The 22166-nt window shown below is 44.5% G+C and overlaps 1 protein-coding gene across 4 annotated transcripts in view; it reads left to right on the top strand.

Annotated features, from left to right (window-relative positions):
* LOC107264938 (homeobox protein homothorax) overlaps positions 1-22166 on the top strand; it is a 293194-nt gene that overhangs the window by 219501 nt on the left and 51527 nt on the right. For all 4 annotated transcript variants that reach the window (XM_015733762.2, XM_015733764.2, XM_015733763.2 and 1 more), the window contains one exon: positions 8488-8564. In XM_015733762.2, the coding sequence (XP_015589248.1) occupies positions 8488-8564 (77 nt within the window). The remainder of the gene's footprint in view (positions 1-8487; positions 8565-22166) is intronic.

The following is a 22166-nucleotide window of genomic DNA, read 5'->3' on the forward strand; positions in this document are numbered from 1 at the left end:
GTTCGAATCTCGTTACGTACGTGGAAACCGGTCGTACGATTCGTCTCGCGTCGGATACGCATTATGATGTTAAAGTAGGAAGTATACATATAGCGTCGACCGCGAACTCATTTACACCTGCGATAATCACGCGATTACGTCGATGAAAATGACGCGCAACCCATTTTAACGGGGTGATCGTAAAATTCGATGAGGCGTCATTTTTACACAAGCGAACATCGCCCACAGTCTAGCCCACAGGTGTGTTGTGTTTGGAAGAAAATTTTGAAAATATTTAATATGCTTTATATGATTAATACACTCGAATTATCTATGCTACTACAGCTGCAATATATGATATGTATAGTTATACTCTATCCTCTCTCACATCCCATATCCCGCGGCCGTGTTTTGCACTGTCAATCAATTCTCTAGAAATTACGAGCATTTTGCAAAATTCCAGCGTGTTTTGCTCACTAGCGATGATCTATGAAGAGCTCAGGGCACTGCTCCAAGCACTGACAATCACCTGTCCGCCCGGCTCACATTTTGCTGGCATGCTTCTGTACAGGTGCGCATGGCTTATACCTACCTACCTGCCTGATGTATCAATTTTCCAGGTCAGAAATGCAACGCTTCGAACTACCATACTACTAGCATATTGGTATACTTATATATTTATGGTCCTTTGTTTTTACGTCTATGTAAATAAATACAAAATATTTTTTGTCACTTTGTATGGCAGTAATGTATTAATATTCCAGACAAATAAATTAGGTTGTGAATACGGAATCAGAGACAAGTGGTACCACTAATTTGTCTGATCAGCAAATTATTTATACCATCGAACGTACTGTCAATCAAATCGACGCTATTTTGGATATGGTACCTCTATTCGAAATATTCCTCTAGTTGACCAATGTAAATTGGTATAGTCTGACTGGCATTCTCATTATGAATATTGTATATCATTAGTATGCCCCAATAAGTTTTGAAAATTATATCTCGAGTCGGAATATTCAATTTTGTCGATACGAAGCGATGTTTATCATGTAATTCATTTATGATGATTTGCCGCTAGCTACGTCGATCGTTGCTGTCAAATTTGATTGAAATCTTTTTCCTGATCCGTTCTGCATTCTACCCGATTGAATTTCATATTAAACTGAACGTTTGCAATAATACAAATATAGTACTAGCCATATAGATTGTATATCAAGGATATAATCATCCCTTCGTAGCAATAGCGAATATCTCATGTATATAATGAAAAGTGTCGAAAACCGTTGAAGAAAGTTGAGGACAAAAATTCTGAAGGAATATCGTGTTCAGTCATCCGTACGTTACAGACATATTGACAGCGGGCATATTCTACCTACTCACTACCTACCCCGTGCTGTCCCATGAATGCGAGGGTTGTCGGAGGCGTATCAGGTCTGGAGCGTTCCAGGCGGACATTTATTCATATCGGAAAAACAATTGAGGCTTTTATGGGACACGGATAGATAATAAACAAGTAGTATTGGCCGAGGGCAATTTGATAGCGTCAAGTAACTTTGGCGATTTGTGTTATCGAACTTGTTAGTTTCTTGGTTTTCTACTTTTAGATATTCCTGTATACTTTTTTTTCCCCTTATATCTATAACGACTTGTATGCCTATTCATGAATCGGTTCGATAACGCTACAATCAATTCGTACCGAGTAACGCTGTAGAGTCATGACTAGCGACCTAGTGCTATTATGGTTCGCTCGTCAGGGTTTACCAAATTTTCTAGGGTTATCTAATATTGCTCCAACTAAATTGCCCGGGTTGAATGGTGGATGCAAGCTTCCCTGTAACCCGTATAGCCCATTTCGGGGCTCCTGTATAGTCCCATTCGCACGGGGAAGCAAGTAGCTGCCTATAGGGAGACGGGGTTACAAGACGAAATAAATACAATATTATGCAAACGGGGGGGTTGATCGCATGCGGTAAAGCCTCGGAATCTCGGGAATCCCGAATAAATTGACACTAAACGGGTAGGGTCTGGGTACTGTGGGTGCGACGAGGACGTGACTATGGGAGGTTGCCCTTGGCACGAGAAAAACGGAAGGGAAAATATATTGATAGCTCCGCAACACGCCGTACCAATATCACCTAACAGCTATTTCGTTTATACGCGTTACAGACTGGGTCCATGGTGAAGGGCGTGTTTTCCGAAATCTATGCATAGCTGCACGGCAATGATAGAGGGGTTCTCTCTGCATGGCAAAACCCGTCGATGGGGGGACGTAGGTTCTTGTACGAACTGCTGGTACAGATTATTTGGTTGATGCCAATCCCCGTCTGCTGTAAAATTTTTTGCGTTGCCAGTATTTCGATAATGATATGGAGCGCGGATGGAAAATGATATCCTAGAGGGGTAGGGGTAGTACATAGAAGGAATATTCTATGGGGTTGATTCGGTGGGATTCATAAGGAAAGTCGTGTCGAGCGACGCTCATGATGTTTCGCATTACTTTGTTAGGAGACTCCCACGCTTTTTTACAGGTCGGACCCTCGTGCACGAGCTTCATTGGACGAAACCCAAGCACCAATCGGCCCCGGAGAAAATTATATGCTTTAAATGGATAATTAAATAGCAACAGAACTGACTGAAAGACTGACTGGGGATGATTGCCGGGTTCTGGCGCAAGCATGAACGGGGAATTGCTGCCTGAGGGTTCGGAGGAGTTCACCATCCGCCCCATATCTAAACTTACAAACATTGTAATTATCCCTATTCCCATAAGTCGAGTACCACACGGGATGGTCATCAAAAATTGTTGTCAAAGGCCCCCAGGCTTTGCCATTAAAGTTCGCGATTTTGACACTCCTCATATACTCACTGGGATTCCTAGTACTATTCCACTTCCATTTTCTTACACGAGATTAGACGCACGTAACCTTTAGTCGTTTCATTAGTTCGACACAATCAGTTCCCAGGTCGATAAGCCACTAGTCCCCTAATCAATGAAATTGGGAGACAAAGCCACGGGGTCAGCTCTGAGTGGAGGTGAGATTGAACCTTCCCCTAGAGCTAGAGGAAAGCCTTTTAGGTAGAGAGGTAGGTAGTTGGTACTCCTGGCGTTCCTTGATGTTCTCATCGCATTCTCCTTCAGGAGGAAACAATGAGGGAGGTGTGTCCTAGCTTGGTCAAGTGACGAGGAGGTGTCTGACTGTGTCTCTATGTTCTCATCCCTCTATGTCTCTCTGCTCTCTCTGCTCTCTCTCTCTCTCTCTCTCTCTCTCTCTCTCTCTCTCTCTCTCTCTCTCTCTCTCTCCTCCCTCTCCCTCTGACCCTCCTATCTAACGTTGACCATGAGCTTGGATCCTTCCTGGGACACGGAATGGTGCGGTATTCATGTAGGCCCTGCTAGACGGGGTCGCGTGATAATGACAGGTCTGGGCGTCGCAGGGTGATTGAGGTGCCTGTGTCACAGAGACCCGCTTCACCACGCCCTCCTCATATATCCATTCACCAGACTGCATTGATTTTAGAGTCACGATCGTTTCACTTAACTTTTACGAACTTTGACCTTTGATCTATGTATTTTTAAGAAATTTCTCTTAACCGAGAAAATGTGTCAATACTTCAGATTTTTTAGACTGTCTCTTTTTGTCATCTCGATGTTGCATATAAAGAGAGGTTTGCGTGTTTCTCATGGATTTCTCATTCGATCATCTGGAAAAACCGGACGCGGATGATCGTAGCTGGTTAGGTCTTTTTTCACAGGATGTAGTTTTCATGCGGACAGCTTAAAAATAGTTGTTAGCTTCGCTGACTGACAGAAGTGAGCTCGACACAGTGACGAAGCAGATCCAACCACGATATCCTGGGTAGATATAACTCCTCGTGGCCTAGGCCTGCTTGCCTGGTTGCCTGGTTGCTTCGTTGCCTTACCTCCAAGTCAGCATTGCGCCAGCATACCATCTTTGGGCTCGGCTTATCTCCTATCGAGACAATCCTTGTGGCAAGGCATGTCGTGTGCATACCTCCATACATTCCATTGTGTTTCCTCATAATTACATACAAAGGGACATCGCTTCTTCTTGATGCTGACCCATCACGTGGGAAATCTAATCTTCTATGGTCCCTGTACGATTTCTATTGGACATTTTTAGGATTTCATCTTTTTCGGGGTAAATCCATTGAAACTTAACAAGCATCCTTTTCTATAAGGGGTTTACTTTTTTTATTTCCCGATTATCGATAATTATCGCTTTCTTAAATGTAAATCGAAGAGTTTAACATTCATTTGTAAAGTTTCTAGAGTGGCAACAATCGCAATTTTGCTTGACATACTACTGTATATTTGAATTCTTTAACGTCAAAATCAAATAACTTCGAGTATAATAAATTTCTGGCCGCTTATGGAAATACCGAAAAGGGAGGATAGACGAAATGAAGGCATTAGGGGTGAGTGACGCGCTGACGTAGCTTAGGTACCCTCTTCTCTCCCTCACCAACAATCTATCCTTCGTTCTCCATTGGAAACATCCCGTATTCTTTCTCTCTCTCTCTCTCTGTCCCTCTCAACCCTCTTCCCCTCGCTTTCAGAGGTCTCTCTAGAACGAGCGGAGTAGGTCCCCACTGTCAAATCGTTCGACGAAGGTAATCCCAGCGAGATCCGTTCGGGCAGGACAACCCTGTAGAGTCCGTAGTCTGGCCATGAGCCACGAAGCACGAGCAGCACGAGAGAATCCAGAACCGGCGGAGCCAGCAACCCCCCAGGAGAAGCGCGTGATGACGAGGCGCGATCTCTGGTGGCTCCCACGCCCCCAACGCCCCGCTCGTTAGCCAGAGTCAGCAGCGGACGTCATCGACGTGTCATTGGGAACCGAGATCCCTAGTTTCAGTCCCGACTCCGTGCACGCCCACTGACATCGACCTGACGCAGCATGCGACGAAACGACGCTTGCAAATTATCGGTGCTCGATGACGCGCCCCAACCATTCGACAATAATTGCCGCGAAATTCTCGAATTCTCTGAATTGTGTCTCGTTTCGTGGAAATGTCATCGGAGAGACATAGGGTGAATGGGATGTCAGTGGCAACGAAGATGAAGAAAGTGCCTAGCTCTGATGATCATCAGGTACACTTGGAGAACGTAAATACTCGTTTGAGAATAGAGGCAGTTGTGTCCTCGTCGAATGGTTGCGGATCGTCATCTAATTAAAGTTTATATCCATCGCAGAGGGGTAGGTAGAAGACTCTTCCGGGTACGCAGCAGTTTCCGGTTATCGAGGCTAGCACCAGGAGGGAAGCGCACCGCGAAGGGGTCGTCTCCAGGCAATCGGGCTAAACTACGGACTCATTTACACACTTAGCCCTGCTTCCGCCTCGCTCGTTCCCACCCCGAGCGACGAGACCCAAATGGTTTTCATATTGTCTTTTTACCGCTCATTTTCATTTTATCGCTTGTTTGGCCGCTCGAACCCCCTGAATGGGTTAATTCTCTTCCTCTCGAGATACGCCTTGATTTCTTCAGTCGCTCGACTCTTGCGAAAACGGGGGATGAGCACAAAGATTTATACCAGAGACTTATATATTCTTCTATGGTGCCTCCTACTTGCTTAACCGCTTTGTATATGGTTCAGAGTTAAATCTATGCAAGAAGTCGAAAATTATGTATGTTTTTTTTTATAATAATAATTCTGCGACTGTTCGATAAAATTTCAAAAATTTACTTTCTTCGTGCAATAAAGAAAAATGACTTCGTATTCTATTTAAAATATTTGATATATTACATACGTGAAACAGTATCATATACATTCCTCATACGTAATATTTATATGCGTGATTGTCTTATCGTCTCTGTAACAATCTTTTAAATACTTGTCAAAGCATGAATTATATTCCAGATTTGAAAGTTAGTTCACCAAGTTTTACGTACTTTCCGTATAAAAGACGATTGTCAATGCGTAATTTTCCACAATGGTTAGACGAAGTAGGAACAAGAGTGGAAGTGGAAAGGCATTGAGGTTGCAAGAGAGGGGTTGGTTGGCCCAGAGTGAGCGAGCCGCCTCTAGCACTTAAGACTATTGTTTTCAATGTAATTGGATAGCTCCCTGCCTCCCCTATCTCGTTTTCTCATCCCTTCTCTCTCTCTCTCTCTCTCTCTCTCTCTCTCTCTCTCTCTCTCCTCTCTCTCTCTCTCTCTCCCTGCCTCCCCTATCTCGTTTTCTCATCCCTTCTCTCTCTCTCTCTCTCTCTCTCTCTCTCTCTCTCTCTCTCTCCCCTCTCCCTCTCCCTCTCTCCCCAACAGTCTCGCATTGGTCATCTCTCTTACATCTATTCAGTAGAGGGAAGCAGGCAGTCGGGCAGCAAGGCAGTCCCTACGAAGCTTCAACAATTATCTTGATTGTTTTATGCATACATCAACAGTCTGATCCAGGAGACAATATTCTCCATTCCCTAATGCGGCCACCCCTGCTTTATCGTGACTTCCGCTACAAGTTCTCCACCCGATGCACCTGCTTCTAATTTATTACGTCAACCTAAACTCACCGGTCCTATCGAATCTGTTCTGTGCTCCTGGGTTACGCTTCAGCCATCGCTAATTTCCCCATGTACCCAGTACCCATATGTGTTCTCGCTATAGCGATCACCACTAGACGGAAATCTCTCGTGGATGCACCACCTAGACAATGCATCGGGCCGATTTAATTAGGATAAGAATTGCGCATGCTTCGATTGCCCTCGTCCTGAACACACAATGCCCCTGGCTGACTAGCTATATCCTATAACACATATACTATAAAGCTAGCCGACCAGCTAGCTGGTGGTGACTCCATGGCTCGTCTCCAAGAAACATGATATACCGGGGTGAGAGCTGCGACCGCTAACGTGGTTTCCAAAAATACCGCAGGCTTCGACAAAAAGTCCACGGGAATGTAATACCCGCGCCACGTGCTAATTATGTAAAAATATGATGCGGTTCCCACCCCATGTAACTCTGACACATGCATATTACCCACTGTGTACTCTGTGCTTGTACAACTTGGTCCCTGAACTTTTAACGTCCGACCAACATTTCGTTGCTACCTTTAACAATTTTTATATACTTCGGCATCATTTTCTTTTGGGAAATACAAGCTTCGTCCTTGAGTACCGACTGAAAGAGATGAACCGGAGAACGTATACAGTACTGCGTGACTTGCCTCGAATTCGCGGCTTACGAATCAGGTTTTACTATCAAGATTACCAGAAGCTATCTACTCGTCACAGTGTCATTTCTCACCCGGGTGCTGTAAAATCAGATAGTACCAACGTTCCAGCTTAGCCACCCTTGAGAAAACGGGTTTCCAGTCCTATGTTCGTTTATACCGTAAGACCCAAGATATATCCTGCTCTACGTGATGGTGTACAACATGCATGCGTGCATGCGTTTGGTATGTCCGCCTCTTCGGCGACTTAGCACGCACGTTCCTGATGCGTGGATTCTCTAGGAGCTCAGGACTAGCGTTTATCAGAGTGCACTACGTGTACAGGAAACAATTGGCTGCGTGAATTTTTCGCGAAGCAAAGATACTGCCCATTTTCTCAGAAGGTGATTATCCTGGCGTAGCACGTGACGTAAATGATCGCCCATGCAGCATTCAACCAGGAAGTTAGCGAAAGTGACTATAGGATCACGTTACCAACTCTCGTTATAAAAATTTCTTTCATTTTTATATTGTAACGCGTACCGGTTGAATCCTTCCTCGCGTAGGATTCATCTATTCGGGCAATGTACATTGGAGATTTGTAGCAAGGAAAAGAGTTTGTATACAAATACAGTATCAGATAGTATCGAAGCGTAGGACGTCAAAGGGTGAAGCGAATGAGGTATATAGGAAGATAGATATACGTATGAATAAAGAAAAAGAAAGAAAGAGAGAGAATAGTGGAAGATCGTTTGTCTGTAGAAACCGCAACGCATCTGCGCCGATGCATTTCGCGATAAAACGTGGACGGTGCACCGAACGGACGCTTTTTATCTTTTTTTTTGTCCTGGGTAATAAATAATATTTCGCAGGTGCGCTTCGGGGACACTGCGCTTGTAATGCGGGAACCATCACGTGCGCGGTTGTGCTCATACGCAGGTACATATACCGTCGTGCATACTTACTAAGGTGAAATACAGAAATTCTATCATTATGTGCCATTAGTCCATTAAGAATGGTCAGATTGTCGTACACAAAGCTATGCCTGCATCCGTACACGTAAGGACTGTTGATCTCCTGATTTTTCCTTTCATGTTTTTCGTCTCTTTTCCCCTACCTCAGTGCTTATATATATATCCGTGTTTTTCTTCTTTTTTTGACTTTTTACTTTATTTACATTACCTTGTTGATTTACGAACCGCGACCGGCGATGCACATCGGCCAATGGAATTGACGTCGCAATAAGTTTAGTTGAGAGCCGATCGCTTTCAAGCTACCTCGACGCTACGTTATACGAGCGCATTTCCCGGTATTTATCGGTATCCTGGTTTTGTTTCAGCATCCGTATCCTTCGGAGGACCAGAAAAAACAGTTGGCGCAGGACACGGGGCTGACGATTCTTCAAGTTAACAACTGGTGAGTTCCTACACCTTACTTTTCTATGCCTTTAGATGTACTCGCGGTTGCATGGGACATATGTATCTACTACGTACATAAGTATACATGACACGTGTTACTATCTTGTATATCTATATATTACGCCATACTGCATACGAGACAGTATGGACAGGAAAGGAATATTTGCCAATGACAAAAATCGATACGGGTCATTCAATAATAAGTATTTTTCGCTGTGAATAATGTTTATGGCGATTTTTACATCTAGCTACACGAGCGTCCGCCGGCCAATCATATTTCATGCATTTTCAGCCGGCAATTCCAAGAAGGAATAGCCTTTCTCGTCTCTCTGATAAACGAGAGAAAATTAATGGCCTCTCGCATGTTCCCGCGTTCCACGACTAATTCCTGCTCGTACGTTCCCCAGGTTTAACGTCGTGTCCGACGGCGTTTGTGTGTCTTTTATCGTAGATGAGTTTAACGGTGTAGGTATACAAGATACGCACGGGCGCTGCTTACATACTTATGTACGGAAGGGAATTTTCAGACGCTAAAATAGTTCGTGGTCTGTTTCCCTATAGTAACGAAAGAGGAGAAAAAAAAAGAAAAACATTGAGGGTGATGAGCCAATCTCATGACGTCAGTCGAGCACGGATCTCACATATGTAGCAGCACACGCGTAGCCTGTTTATCGCAAAGCACAACACAATTCGTGTGAATATATTCAATGTGATTTATGGTCACGTAGAATGGATTGATACTCTCAATTGGTTGGTCGTGAGTGTATCGCTACAATTTTATTAACCTATCGATTATCTTGGGGAATCTGCTGTCAAGTGAGATAGCGAATCTCAATGGGAGGTTTAAAAAATGCATTCGAAGGATGCAATCGAGGACGCGAAAATAATATCGTATTAAAAAGAAAACAGAGGAGAGGGAGGTACAGGGAGATAATGAGAAGGGGAGGATCGATTTAGAAAATTTCTTTAGCAGAAAATTCGCAAGCTGCTCGTCATGAATAACTCGGAGGCAGTAAGTCGGCACATAGTTTTCAGATAGCGCACGTAAATATTACTATTGCACTTTACGCAGGCTTAATCTCAGATCCCGGAGCGCCGCGAGGATTATTCGTGCTATTATGTAGCTACTTTACGATTTTCACATCTAGGCCGACACGGCGAAGCCGCGTCTCTCTCACAATATATCTATACCTACGCTTGCGTTTTATTGGCGAAACTTTACGCGCATCGTTAACGCACGTCAACTTGTATGCATATACTATACCTACTGTAGGAGACGCTTCCATCTCTACTACAGGTGCGATAGATAAATACGAAAATCCTTTAAATTTAGTTGCAAGAAAAGGCAGATATCGCATTACTAAAATATATTATTAATATATAGATGGTGGCATAGATGGGACAGATGATATGTATTTTCAATTGATACATAGATATAGCAGTTTCATTCGAAATATAAAAAAAAAAATATGTATCTAATAATACAGAAAATTTTAACCGTTTACGTATGAATATATGCATATAATAGGTCGATAAGGTCTAAGAGCATTGTTGAGAAAATGGACTTCCGGTCGGAAAAGGCCCCGTGTTACGTTAAGGAACGGGTCTTCCTGCTCATAACATGGACGCTAATTCCTTTAAATCCGGTTTTAGCGAGAAAGGGTTAAGATAGCGAAGGGCATCTTCGGGGCTTAGACTTGTCTTGTCGAGGGACTCTCTCCTACTGATCCAACAGGCTTCCGACTATCCCACCATCTTGATAGATGTTTTTGGCGTCACAGCTGCGCCACCATCCGAATTATTATCCCAACCGGGTCGCTTGTTTACCGTGAAAATTAAACGAAATCCTTGTACGTATAACCATCGCCGACCTACTCGTTCACTCCCTCCCCCATCTCTCCCCCTCAGCATCCCTTTTCCATCCCCCAACGTACGTATCTCGCGAACCACGAACTGTAACGCCAAGGCAAGGTGGGTACGGATAATCTCTTTGGCTAACTTTAGAAAGACGAGATCGAAATAATCCAGGTTAGTCATTGGCCAGGGTGAATCAGGCGAAACCGGTGAAGAGGCGTATCTGCTTTACTCGTGGACATTGCTCGGATATAAAATGCAAAATGAATTGCCAGATAACCCCGGACTCCACTCTCACGGTCCTCCCGAATGCGGCGAGGTTCGCATATAAATAAGACGAGGCTGCAGCACGTTGCGACGCCTCGCGTCGTCCTTCTCGCTGGTTTATAATAAGAGAATCAAGGAGGCCAGAGGGAAGAGTTAAAGGGTACGTTGTATATAGAGGATGTACGGTAATTGAGCACAAATCAAGTTTAAGGAGTACGCGTCGAGTTAGCATCTGCAGGATTCACAGATATACGTATTTTTGAACACGCGTAGATCTCCCGCACATTAGTAATTGTACGTGATTCAAAACTCAATTAAAACTAATATAATATTACATTCCCGAGTCAGGATGGCACGTGTATTATTTTTAAAATATTGTAAAATCCTACCAACAATTTTCATAACAGTTTCTACTCATCCTCCCCAATGCGCATATATGCACCGTATAACAATTTCTTGGTAGCAATAAGTTTCACGTAGACTCGCAAAATATTAAACGCACAGAGACTCATGTTTCCGTAATGCAATTAGAACCGTGGCGCTTGTGCAGCTTAGAAATGGCTCCCTCTAATTAGAATACCGGGGACAAATGAAATAATTTCTAAATAAAATAGTTATGTGGTCCACGCGTACCGCCCGCCCACTTTGCAGCGCTAGAAGGAAGTCTGGCTTCCTTGGTCTCCCTTCGTCCACAATTTTCCGTCACATATATCAACCTGGACAGTAGTTAGAAACGTTGCCAGCTTGTTACCGTGTACCCGTATATATTACCCCAGAAAATAGCGAACAGCGTCAAGCACGTGAACGCTGAGTCCGTTCAAGCGTTTACAGGAGACTGCGTTCAATGGAAACGGTACCAGAGTGACATTTATTGCTTTAAAAAGGATCATCTCTTGGCACCGATCTCGGTCCATTCGCAATTAACGATCATATTAGCTTAATGAAAATGCGTCACTATCCAATTGGGCGAGTTCATTAGAAATAGATAGCGAGCCATCGAGTTTCTTAGATACCTCCCTGTATTAACGGCAACCGAGTATAGTCGTACGTACATTCATATACGTATACACCCTCAAAACCACGAAGCAAGAGAGTAACGCAAGTCTGTACTAATATTCTTGCTAATTTAACCACTTTCTCCCCCTTCTATACTGTCCCGTTAATAAACCAGAGGTTATTTATTAGCTTCCACCACCACGCAGTCCACTGTACCACGCGCTGCGAGAGTCCCACGTTACAGTTGGCACTTACGCCGTTTATTTTCGTGTTCGAGAGTCACATGGCCTTAACTTCATTTTTCTTTGCCATCGAGCTACGTCACACGTCTCTACCGGTATTTACAGGGGCCGCCAAAATAATTTTGTTTTCTGGCCTCTGTCTTCGTAATGTCTTTTGGCATCCTGACATCCCTCGGAGACAGTTTGAGAGACGAGATGGAATTTCAATCGTGACTCTCGCTCTTTGGAATGACGGGCAAAGGTCCTTGGTTTTTTCTTGTTTTCCTTTCTTCAATTCTTTTATAATTTTTTCCCCTTCCATCCGCCCGCTTAACCACGAGCCATCTTACTCTTGCTCCTCATCCCTTAAGAACTTCTTCCTTTACGTCACATCTCATCGCGCTCTTACAGAATGCAACGTTAGGTACCTACGCGCCGTGCAATGCCGGGCGAGATCGTTAACATCATAACTGTACGTCCCGGCATAATTTAGACCGCTGTAAAACCGCGAACGGGACCCCTGTGCTCTACTGTAGCCAACTTGCTAACGAGACATTTCGTTTTACAAAATTGTACGGGGCTCAGGAGTCACGTGAATGGGGTTGTAAATCCCGCTACCGGATGTTAATATCCCCATTCGCAAATAACGTTATAGTGGCTACCTTCGCCGTGCGGATGTCACGGTTTTAAGGCAACGATCGTTAACCGTCACTCAAATTGCTGGGGATGCTTCACGGGAACGTATTCTTACGACCAACCGATATCTACTTCGTCTTTTTTTTCTCTCTCTAAACATACAATTCATTCATACCGATAATTATTAGACGACTCCATTCAAATTTCATTAGCGAGTATACCTATATTAGTTATATTACGGGTATGACGTCGTTTTGTTTCTTGGATGTAAGTTAACAATGAATCTAAATTTTATATATATCTATATAATTTAAACCTTTTTTTAAGTTAAAGTTTCATTAACATTCCTAGATTCGTCGGTATAACATTGCCCCTCAAGATTCGAGACTTCTGCTCTAATTTATCCGACTGAAAATTAGTCAATTTATGGGCGAACGATTCGTCTGCTAATTGGGAAATTGTCGTATCTGTTCCATCTACAAATAGTCAACGTCCGCATGGAACGGTAGAGAACGACGTCACGACGTCCAGGCTCTCGCATCGGCTCGTTTGCCGAGCAGGTGAGAAAGGTGGCCGTAAGTCAACCGGCATTACAAAGTAGTCACCATATAGGTACCGTATACTCCTATCGCGTCACTCCATCACTCTAGACTACCTTCAGGGTGACACCTTTTAAGTTGTTTCGGTACCACTAGAATTTTCTCAAAAATTCATTGATCGTTAGTTCTATCCGAACGATCAGTATAAATCTTACCAAGTATACTGTGTGATCCGTACCAGAGTATACAGCAAGAATCTATATTGGATTTAGGAACTTTCTTGAACCTCTCACGAGGCACGGTGTCTTTACACATGAAAGTTAATATATCTTTTATAGGTTATTAAGTATACATGAGATCAGGTCGTTTCGTTTCCCAGTTTAGCCATTTTCAGACTCGTTCCTTAAGGTTGAGAAGCGCGCGTTATTTCAGTCGACCTCGGCTTATTGGGTACCTCCGTCAAACAATCTCATTTAGCCCCCTGCCTAGTTCGCTTGGTTCCGACCCCCTCCTACTCCCACCACTACGTAATGCGGCCCTCACGCCGAACCCCCTACTCGCGGTACAGCCACCACGTCCCACAACGAACGGAAACCCTCTGGGGCTCGAGGTAGGAGTCGGATATCTAATTAGCGGGGGCTGATCGGTAATTACTACGATTAATCAATCCGTTTTCCATTTGTGCGCCGTGCGCGCGTGAGCGAGAGAGCGTAGAAGGATCAGAAGGTGAGAGAGTGAGAGAGTGAGAGCGGGCATTCGTAATGGCGGAGTGAGAGTGGCAAAGGGTCTCTATGTGACTGAATGACGGTGCTGGAGGGGAAAGTGGACGCAAGAGTAGGTATCGAATTAGCATTGTCCTAGCTTGAACGGCGCACTTTACAATGAGTGCTGCGGCTATTTTTAGTGGGCACAAAAGGCACTCGATTTGAATTTTTGTCAAGACAACTTCTGGAAATGTTTTTTCTCTGGTTCGACACTTCTTGGAGATATTTTACCATTTTTTAAATAACAGTACTACAAAGTATGTAATGTCCTCGTGTGCATTAAAATCCACTCGACCTTTATTGCGTGGGGTTACGCTTCCATCTGTCTTCTTGTCTATAGTGGCCTGGATCATTTTACATACGCATTGCGTTGCCACTGTCACTGGCGTAGCATTGGGTAAACACATAAAATCTTTCATGTGAATTTATATAATATTTAACGTTGTCACGAGAAATTTACGTTACCCTAACAGTACCTAGTATTACTCTGGACATATTTGCGTTTGATATATCCACCGTATGAGGTTTTCCTATATGTTAATTGGTAAACGTAGGGGTAGGTAAAATTTCATCGAGGGTTCTTACGCCGTTGCAACTTGGATGGATTACGAAATGGTACGCTAATGTAAGAGAGGCGAGAGAATGCCGGGGGCATATGGAGGCAAATCTCTTGATGCCATTAGGGCCGACTTTGTAAATAGTTTTCGCCCGAAGAATAACAATCACATCGACGAGGGGTTGTAACCCTAGCAGGCAGACAAGTAGTCAAGCGAGCACGCAGGCAGGCAGGCATCAGGCGCACAAGTATAAAAGGGCGAGAATGGCAAGTATAAAGTGTCTAGTATCGATAGAGAAAAGGCGAGAGAGTGAGAATGTCAAGAGAAAGCGCGCGCCCTCTCGTTGCTCACAAGAGTCAATCATGATTGATCACTGGGGATCGACGATGAGATGAGGGCGATCCTACGTAGAAGGGTTGTTCTGTCTGCTGGACCGAGAAGTTCTGGGATCCTCGTTATTTGTTTTGCGCGAAAGGATTATCGCGTTATTACTTAGGGACGAGAGTCAAGGGTCGGCCAAAGGGTCAAGGGGCAGTCTTGGAAAGACACGCACAAACACTCAAGACTCGAATTACGGAAGGCCGATTGGTTCCGCGAATTAAGCCATACGGCTTCCAGCCACTGGAACAACCCCTTGGAGCAGTCCCGTGTTTCTAGACATTTCTATGAACTGTATGTCATGTGTATCTACGCCTCTTGGAATCTCGAGGATGTTCCTGAGAGTTCTTCGGGAACGCAAGAGCTTCCGTATCACAGAGAAGACGGAGGACAAAGCGGATGAGAAGCGGACCAGAGCTGATCTTAGATGTCGCGTTAACGGGATGGGAGAGATGCTAGAGCGAGTCAGTGTGTGTGTGTGTGTGAGAGAGAGAGAGAGAGAGAGCAAGTGAGAGAGGAAGAGGTCGCCCGCCTCGGAGGCTCAGAGAGAATCTGTACGAACAGGGACAATGCTTTCATCATTGCCGCTCTTTCTTTCATTCCTCGTGCTGGACCGCTCCTCTTTTCTTTTACGCTTTTTACTCGCAAAGGATCCATTGTCGTTGCTTGTAGGTTGGTACCATCAGCCGGTAGGTATCAGTGTCTCCATGGAACGAGTTGGGGGTCTTTGTAAAAGTCCTTTGCTTTTAACGTGGATGCGGCACAGGGTTCGCTCTAGTCTTGCGACTTTCTTCTGCAAGAATGATTCGCGAGGTCCCACTGCTAGGTATCTGCTCCGCAAGCTGCGGTACGCATGGATGAGTTCATCAGAGAATGCAGGAATTTCTTTTCCTTTATCTCTTCCTTCGAATCGAAGATTGCGAAGAAACGTCTCCCTCCTGCCTTCAACCCCTATAGCTTCACGTTGCAAAATCTTCTTGCTGCCTCCGTCTACCGCCCCCTCGCAGCTCAAATGTTCTCACGTGACGGATATCCACGTGGACCACTATCGTTTCGCATTACTGGACTACCCGTGAAAGTGGTCGTTTCACCTTGAGATATGTAACGTCTTCTCGAACCATTCTGGATTTTCTTTCGTCTGACCCACGAGCAGCCCTTAGCTAGAGCATAGTTCTGGATCTCTCCCTAAAACAAACTCACCCCGAAATCGCCCTCTGGAAATCCTCCATTTTTGCCGTCGTCTACAGAATGAAGATATCTTTGGGCGTATTACCTCGCGATTGTAGGATGATTGTCGTTTGGGAGCCCCGCGGGAGACCGGCAGATGTTTCGCGGCGACCCAATCAGACGACCCCCGAAGCGCTGCGACAATCAACCATCAAACAATCTGCCACCCTCCGAGTGGTTGCTTGGTTGTTTGGTTGCTTTACTGGCTGGACCAAAACACTGTCGGCCCTTCAGTCTTTTTGCGACGGCTCCAAGTGAGCATATGTCTCGGTGGGTGGATTGATTATTTTGCCTATGCGCTTTTGTGCAGAGGGAAGCCACACTAGAGGGTGTATGACAACGGCTGTAGGGACCACAATGTAATTTTGAGTCTATTCAATTACTTTACATTGATCGATCAGCAACCTGTACCTTTTAATGCCTGAGACTTTTATTTCCTTCCTGTCATTTTACATAGTCACTGTCAAATTACCTCAAGGGTGTCTTTGGTATATTACGCAAGCAACGTAGCACCTACCTCATCTCTAGTACTTCCTTATATATTAACTACCGAGGAAACAATTCTTACAAACTTAACTGTACCGGGTATATTTCAATTTTCTTCCAGAAATTAAAACCTTCTTGATATCTTTTAGTTTCACCGTTGGGCCTTTATTTTTTTTAACCTGGTTAAAGCTGACTTCCCAAGTCGAAAAGTTCGAGAAAAATGGTCATATGGATTCGATATCCTAGAGGGTCAAGTACGTCGATAACCTCTCGTGCAGCGGACTCGTCCGTATCCGGGCCGATCTCATCCATGCACGAATCACGTTAGAAACTATCGGTGTTTGAGTTCCCATAAAAGACACCAAGCCCAGCAAGGATATCCTTATATATCCTATCGTATTTCGGTATCTCCAAACGGAAGGAAGGAGGTCCACGGTTACGGTGATCTTGAGTCCTTTGTACGCCATTCGGCAGCTCGTTCGATGGCCCGTAGAGCCGTTATTGTCTCCAGACACATCCACTAGCGTTATACTGCCGCTAGCCGTTGACCACACATTCGATAACGACGGACCGGGAAATTGTTAAAAACCGTCGAATGCCCCACCTCCACCCCGTGGTTCTTCAGCTTTACGATTTTACCTTCTTCACTTCTTTCCTTATTCCTTCCTATCTTTCTCCTTACGTCACCCCTTTCGTCTTTTCTCTTTCTCTTCTCGCAAGGGGTTTACCCTTTACGCGCCACGAGGAAAGCAGTAACTAAGTTTTTATTGACCCTTATATTATGGGGATGCGATGCTTTCCGTCTCGCCAACGTCTAACTTAAGCGGATAACCGTATACTTTTGAATAAGCATCACGAATCCCGGTATTATGTAACTGGGTAATGCCTTTCGCACGTCTTTAAAAGAAATAACCATAGTTAGACATTCTTATTGTGGACTATTGAAGTTAATCGAAATTTTCTTATTCACCCTTCATTTAAGGGTAGCAGCGATCCGATTGTATTTAAGTGAATTTCAGTCGCTGAAGAACCCTCTTACCGTTCGTAATACCTATCGACTTCTCCTTCTCCTCTTCCTTCACTTTGCTCTCCTCGAGGCCGCCGATGCGAGGATCAGTTAGGGGTGTTTCCCTTCCGTCGCTGCCACTGTTCGCACCGGAGCTCCGCGAGAAACAATTTACGCTAATTACAAGAGCGGCTAATTGTGCAACCGACCTCTTCCTCTTTCAACCCCTAGTTGGAACGCTCTCGTGATCCTTCTCCTTCGTATACATACGAAAGCACAGCCCTCCTCCGTTAGCTGCGTATCCGTAGCACGAGGGACGCCCATTTATAATGCAGAAGACGCGAGAGAGCTTATGTGCTCTAAGTCTATCTAGCACGTTCCTATAGGAAAAGTCGGATGCACCTTAACACACATCTATATATCTGTATGTGTCCATACGTATCTGCCAGGCAACCTAGCAACCTAGCAACCGATCCACCTAGGCGACCCAGTTTCACCCTTTCGATTCTCTTAAATTTTCAAGAGAATTCCTCAGCGGCAACTGAACCCCGCCCACGGTTTACGTCTATAGTCCTCGTATCGCCATCTTGCCAAGGAACTCTGGGAAGAAATAGCCTTTTTCCCGGAATCTCATGGCAGTTGCTACGAAAACGTTGAATTCGCCGGAAGCAGCTCAGCTAGAACTGAACATCCAGTTTCAAGCAGAGTTTCTGTAACGAACAGTTTCTCTCTCTCTGTGTATACGCGGTTTTAGGGTAGCCGCACATTTGCCGTTTTCGATTTGGCTTTATATTCTTACTTTTCGTTGGTTCTTTTCGGTGCTCTTTTTTTTATTCTTTTAAGCTGACGAAGGATCTTTTTGGCTGTATCGACCTCATGGGTTTTGCAAGCTATCCTATCGTGCACTTGCCAGGAGTCGGGGGTAGCCACGGCTCCAGAGCACTTGGCTCCCGTGGGACTTTGCATATTCCCGAATCTCAAAATATTCGCATGCAAAGTCTTGAACTGCTATAGGGGGAACTCGATGGCGCCCGTTTATAATAAACACAATATCCGAGGATTTCCTTAAGTTGCATATTCAATGATTTCCTCGGAGACTTCCGCCTTCTCTTACCACCCATTCCTCTACATAGACTACTATTGGAGGGTACGCGAAATACACAAAAGGAACAAAGTAGGGACTACAAGAAATGCTGCGGGTGGGGAGGGAATACAGTGAAACAAGTAGAAACGGAAAATGAAGGGAAAAAAAGAGAACGGCGCAGGAAGTTCACAAGAGAAAATTGAAATCGTTAAAATGAAGTCAAGTGTATTTAGTAGCAAACAGTAGACTAATAATCTTTGGCAATCTCCTTTGTTTTCAATTGAACGCAGCAATCTGATGATGCAAGAAATGGAAATTTTACGAATCCCACCCTTTTATTTGTAATTAATGATTGCTATAAACAGCACCGTTTCATTACAATTTCGTTTTATTCTCATGCAATCACACAGCTATGTGTACGTGCAGTACCTGATGGTGCCATCTCCCGTCTCAGTACCCAAGCGTACAAGTATAACTGACAGGGAGAGGAGTTGGGTCAGTCTTGTGGGTGGCACCGGAACTCCAATTCAGCGGCCCACTGGATGATAAATATTGTTTAGCTGGACGAGTCGTAAGTGAAATGGTCGTCCGCAGTTGGGCCGGGTTGAGTGATGCCCAGCGCGCGCCTCCCGTCAACGGAGGTCGGCGCGAAGGAGAATGATGATGACATAATGACGTCGCAGTGGGCGAGCAATAGCTGACATCCGCCACCGAATATTCTAAATCACATCGCAGTCGTTATATTATCCATATATTTACGAGCACGTCGAGTGGTCAGCTGTCTATATGACCATTTTGAAAACTGTCAAGCTTGTCAACGATATCCTACCTCCCCCCCAACTAACTCGAGCATCAGTGCACGTGCATATGGATTCATCGAAATCTTTTCTCACCTCTCGTGCATATTATCTCTTGCATTGCTACCTTAATTTCCGGTTGGGTTTTGATTGTCCTTGAGACTGCTGCGTGTAGAGACAGAATATGAACTGTAATACGATCACAGTGGATCCTTGCTGTCCGATGTAGAATGTAGTAGCAGTCGCGAATATTCAGCGGTGAAAAGCGGGCTAACGGTGAGTTCTAAACACAAGGGAAGTTCGGTAAGGTTTCCAGGGAGGAGGGATTGCGTATCGTGAAAAACTCCCTCGTTTCGCGAACCAAGCCGGAAAGGGGGGAGCCGAGAGTGGGGTCTATGAAAAATGATGACGCGGCGCTTGTAAAAGAAATGAAATCGGGGTGGGAATCGAAGGGACGGGAAGTGGAAGTATATCAAGTGGTACCAAGCTAATTTTCGGAAGCGTAACTTCATGCTTGCGAAACCATAACTACGTGGTAGGGCATATTACTATAGAAATGCGCGACCTAGATAAAGAATGTGTGCAACTCATACCTTATGCGTGGTTTATTATATTGACTTACCGACCTTCATACATAGGGGAAGTTAATTTCTCCCTTCCTTTAGATAACTGGAGTTTTCCACAAGTAACGATATTCTTCTTCCCTTTTCTACACCGTGGAGAATACCTAAGGCGTAGGTCAGCCATTCTCGAGGAAACGAGCACGAACGGACTGACAGTAATCGGCCTTTGCAGACTCGTAAACACCATGGCTACAGCCATAACCCAAACCCTTGCAGCTGACCGAGAACTATAGCCAAGACGCAAACTCCGCCCTTAATGGGTCAGGTGGACGATGTCCGATTCCCTCGTGGGTAGTTCACGTACCTCCCCCGTGACGTCATTACGTAGAATGCACGCTCCAAGATCGCAACCGACTTTAATATTGGATTTAACAAGAATTGTGCGTAGATTTAAGGTCCACGCCGACCCATGCTCACGTGCGTTATTTTCCCTGAGGATAATACAGTATTCACTGAATTTTTTCCTTCCTCTTCGTTTATTCTATGGTCGTGTTTTTTTTCTTCTTCATTCGAAGGACCTCTATCTTTTATTTCATTGGAATTATCCAGCCGTCCCAGAATCCCCTCGTGCGCGACTTCACTTCCATCTATGATCGCACTTAGCATAACAATGAACGGACTCGCGAGGCCGAGCGCGTGCGGCGATGCGCGTTTTGACAAATCGCCTCGTTCTTTTTCCTTCGAGTTCCCTCCTCTCTTTTTTCTCTTCCACTTTTTTTTCTTTCTCTTCTTTTGATCTCCTGGCGGGGCTCGTCTAATTCCCCGGAATGTTTTCGGCTGGCGTCTCGCTGAGCGCAGCTTGCCTCCTTCCACATGAATTTTCTACTGCGTGCCATCTAGAGAGCAACTGCCAACTCTTCCTAATCCCTTATTCTTCCCTTTTGTGTAAAATCTCACAGTCCGACTAGAATAGATCTGATGCATTGCTAGCTCGTGCCTTCGAGCCTTTTGCTCTTTTCACTGAAATTCACCAGCATCCATGGATTTTTGTATTTTATGTCTTGTCCGTGCTCTCTTTGCATGGTCGGTTGACCACTCGCGGATTTTTCAAATGATCTGTCGTTATGTTATAATAAATTTATATTTACGGTTTCGAATTTTGTCGCGTGGAGTGCATGTGCGAGTGACGAAATGTCATTGATTTATAGAACTTGCTTTCTTCGCAATTCCATGTGACTGATTTGTAGTCACGTGTATATTGTGTACGCATCTACCTACGTACAGACCAGGTCATTAATCATATTCTCCTGCTGCTAACGTTCCTGTATCTACGGATGGAAAAGCTATCCAACCCATAAGGATTCGTTGCTTGTAGCTTTCTTGATAAAAAAAGTTTCAACCTTCCTGAATTAACGCATTCGGCTATCCAATGTGTGCGAACTAAGGCGATCCTATCGACATTCCTTGTCGTCTCCCCCATTTTCATTTCCCGTAGCAATAGTTCATTAAAAAGGTGTTTCAGAGGCAATTCCGTGAGCTATTAGGTAGCCTCTATCACCCCTCCGGGGGCCATTTCAACCTCCAACCCCCGAGCCCCATCTCTTGTCGCGGGATTCCGGATTCAGTGGAGGCATTATGACTGCTTCCGGACGGAGGATACCCAAGAAGTACTTCAGGACTTGCAATATAGTATTTATTTTAGGAAATGAAACAGGTGTCTTTACAGATCTCTGACGTAAACATTGCAGCAAATGCCTTTAATAAGGAACAATTGTTTATAGAATTAGAAGATATAATAATTAGAACTTTTGTTATTTTCAACGCAAATCATATAATGCCTATAAAGCATAGTTTTTTGGCAAATATCAATTTTTTTACATATCTTTAGAAGCTCTCTTATCATATTCCCGATTCCTCTAATTCAAGCGACTCAGGAACGTGCATACTTTTTAAAGAGTCCTCTCAACGTCAAAATATCCACGTAAACGACGAGTACCTCCGGCAAAAAGGCAGTCCAGTTCCACTTCCTGAATATAGGGGAACGATGGAAAGTGGAACAGACTCACCTAGGAACCAGGACGTTATTGTGGGAACGATATCGGTCTGGAAAAGCGAGCAAAGAGAGACTCCAAGAGATGGCACGTTCGAAGGTGACAGGAGGTAGAAAATGGCAAGAGGATGAAAGACAGAGCGAGTGAATTATATATATATATATATATATATAT

Source organism: Cephus cinctus, unplaced genomic scaffold, assembly GCF_000341935.2.
Source record: "Cephus cinctus unplaced genomic scaffold, Ccin1 Ccin1_scaffold0204, whole genome shotgun sequence".
NCBI lineage: Eukaryota > Metazoa > Arthropoda > Insecta > Hymenoptera > Cephidae > Cephus > Cephus cinctus.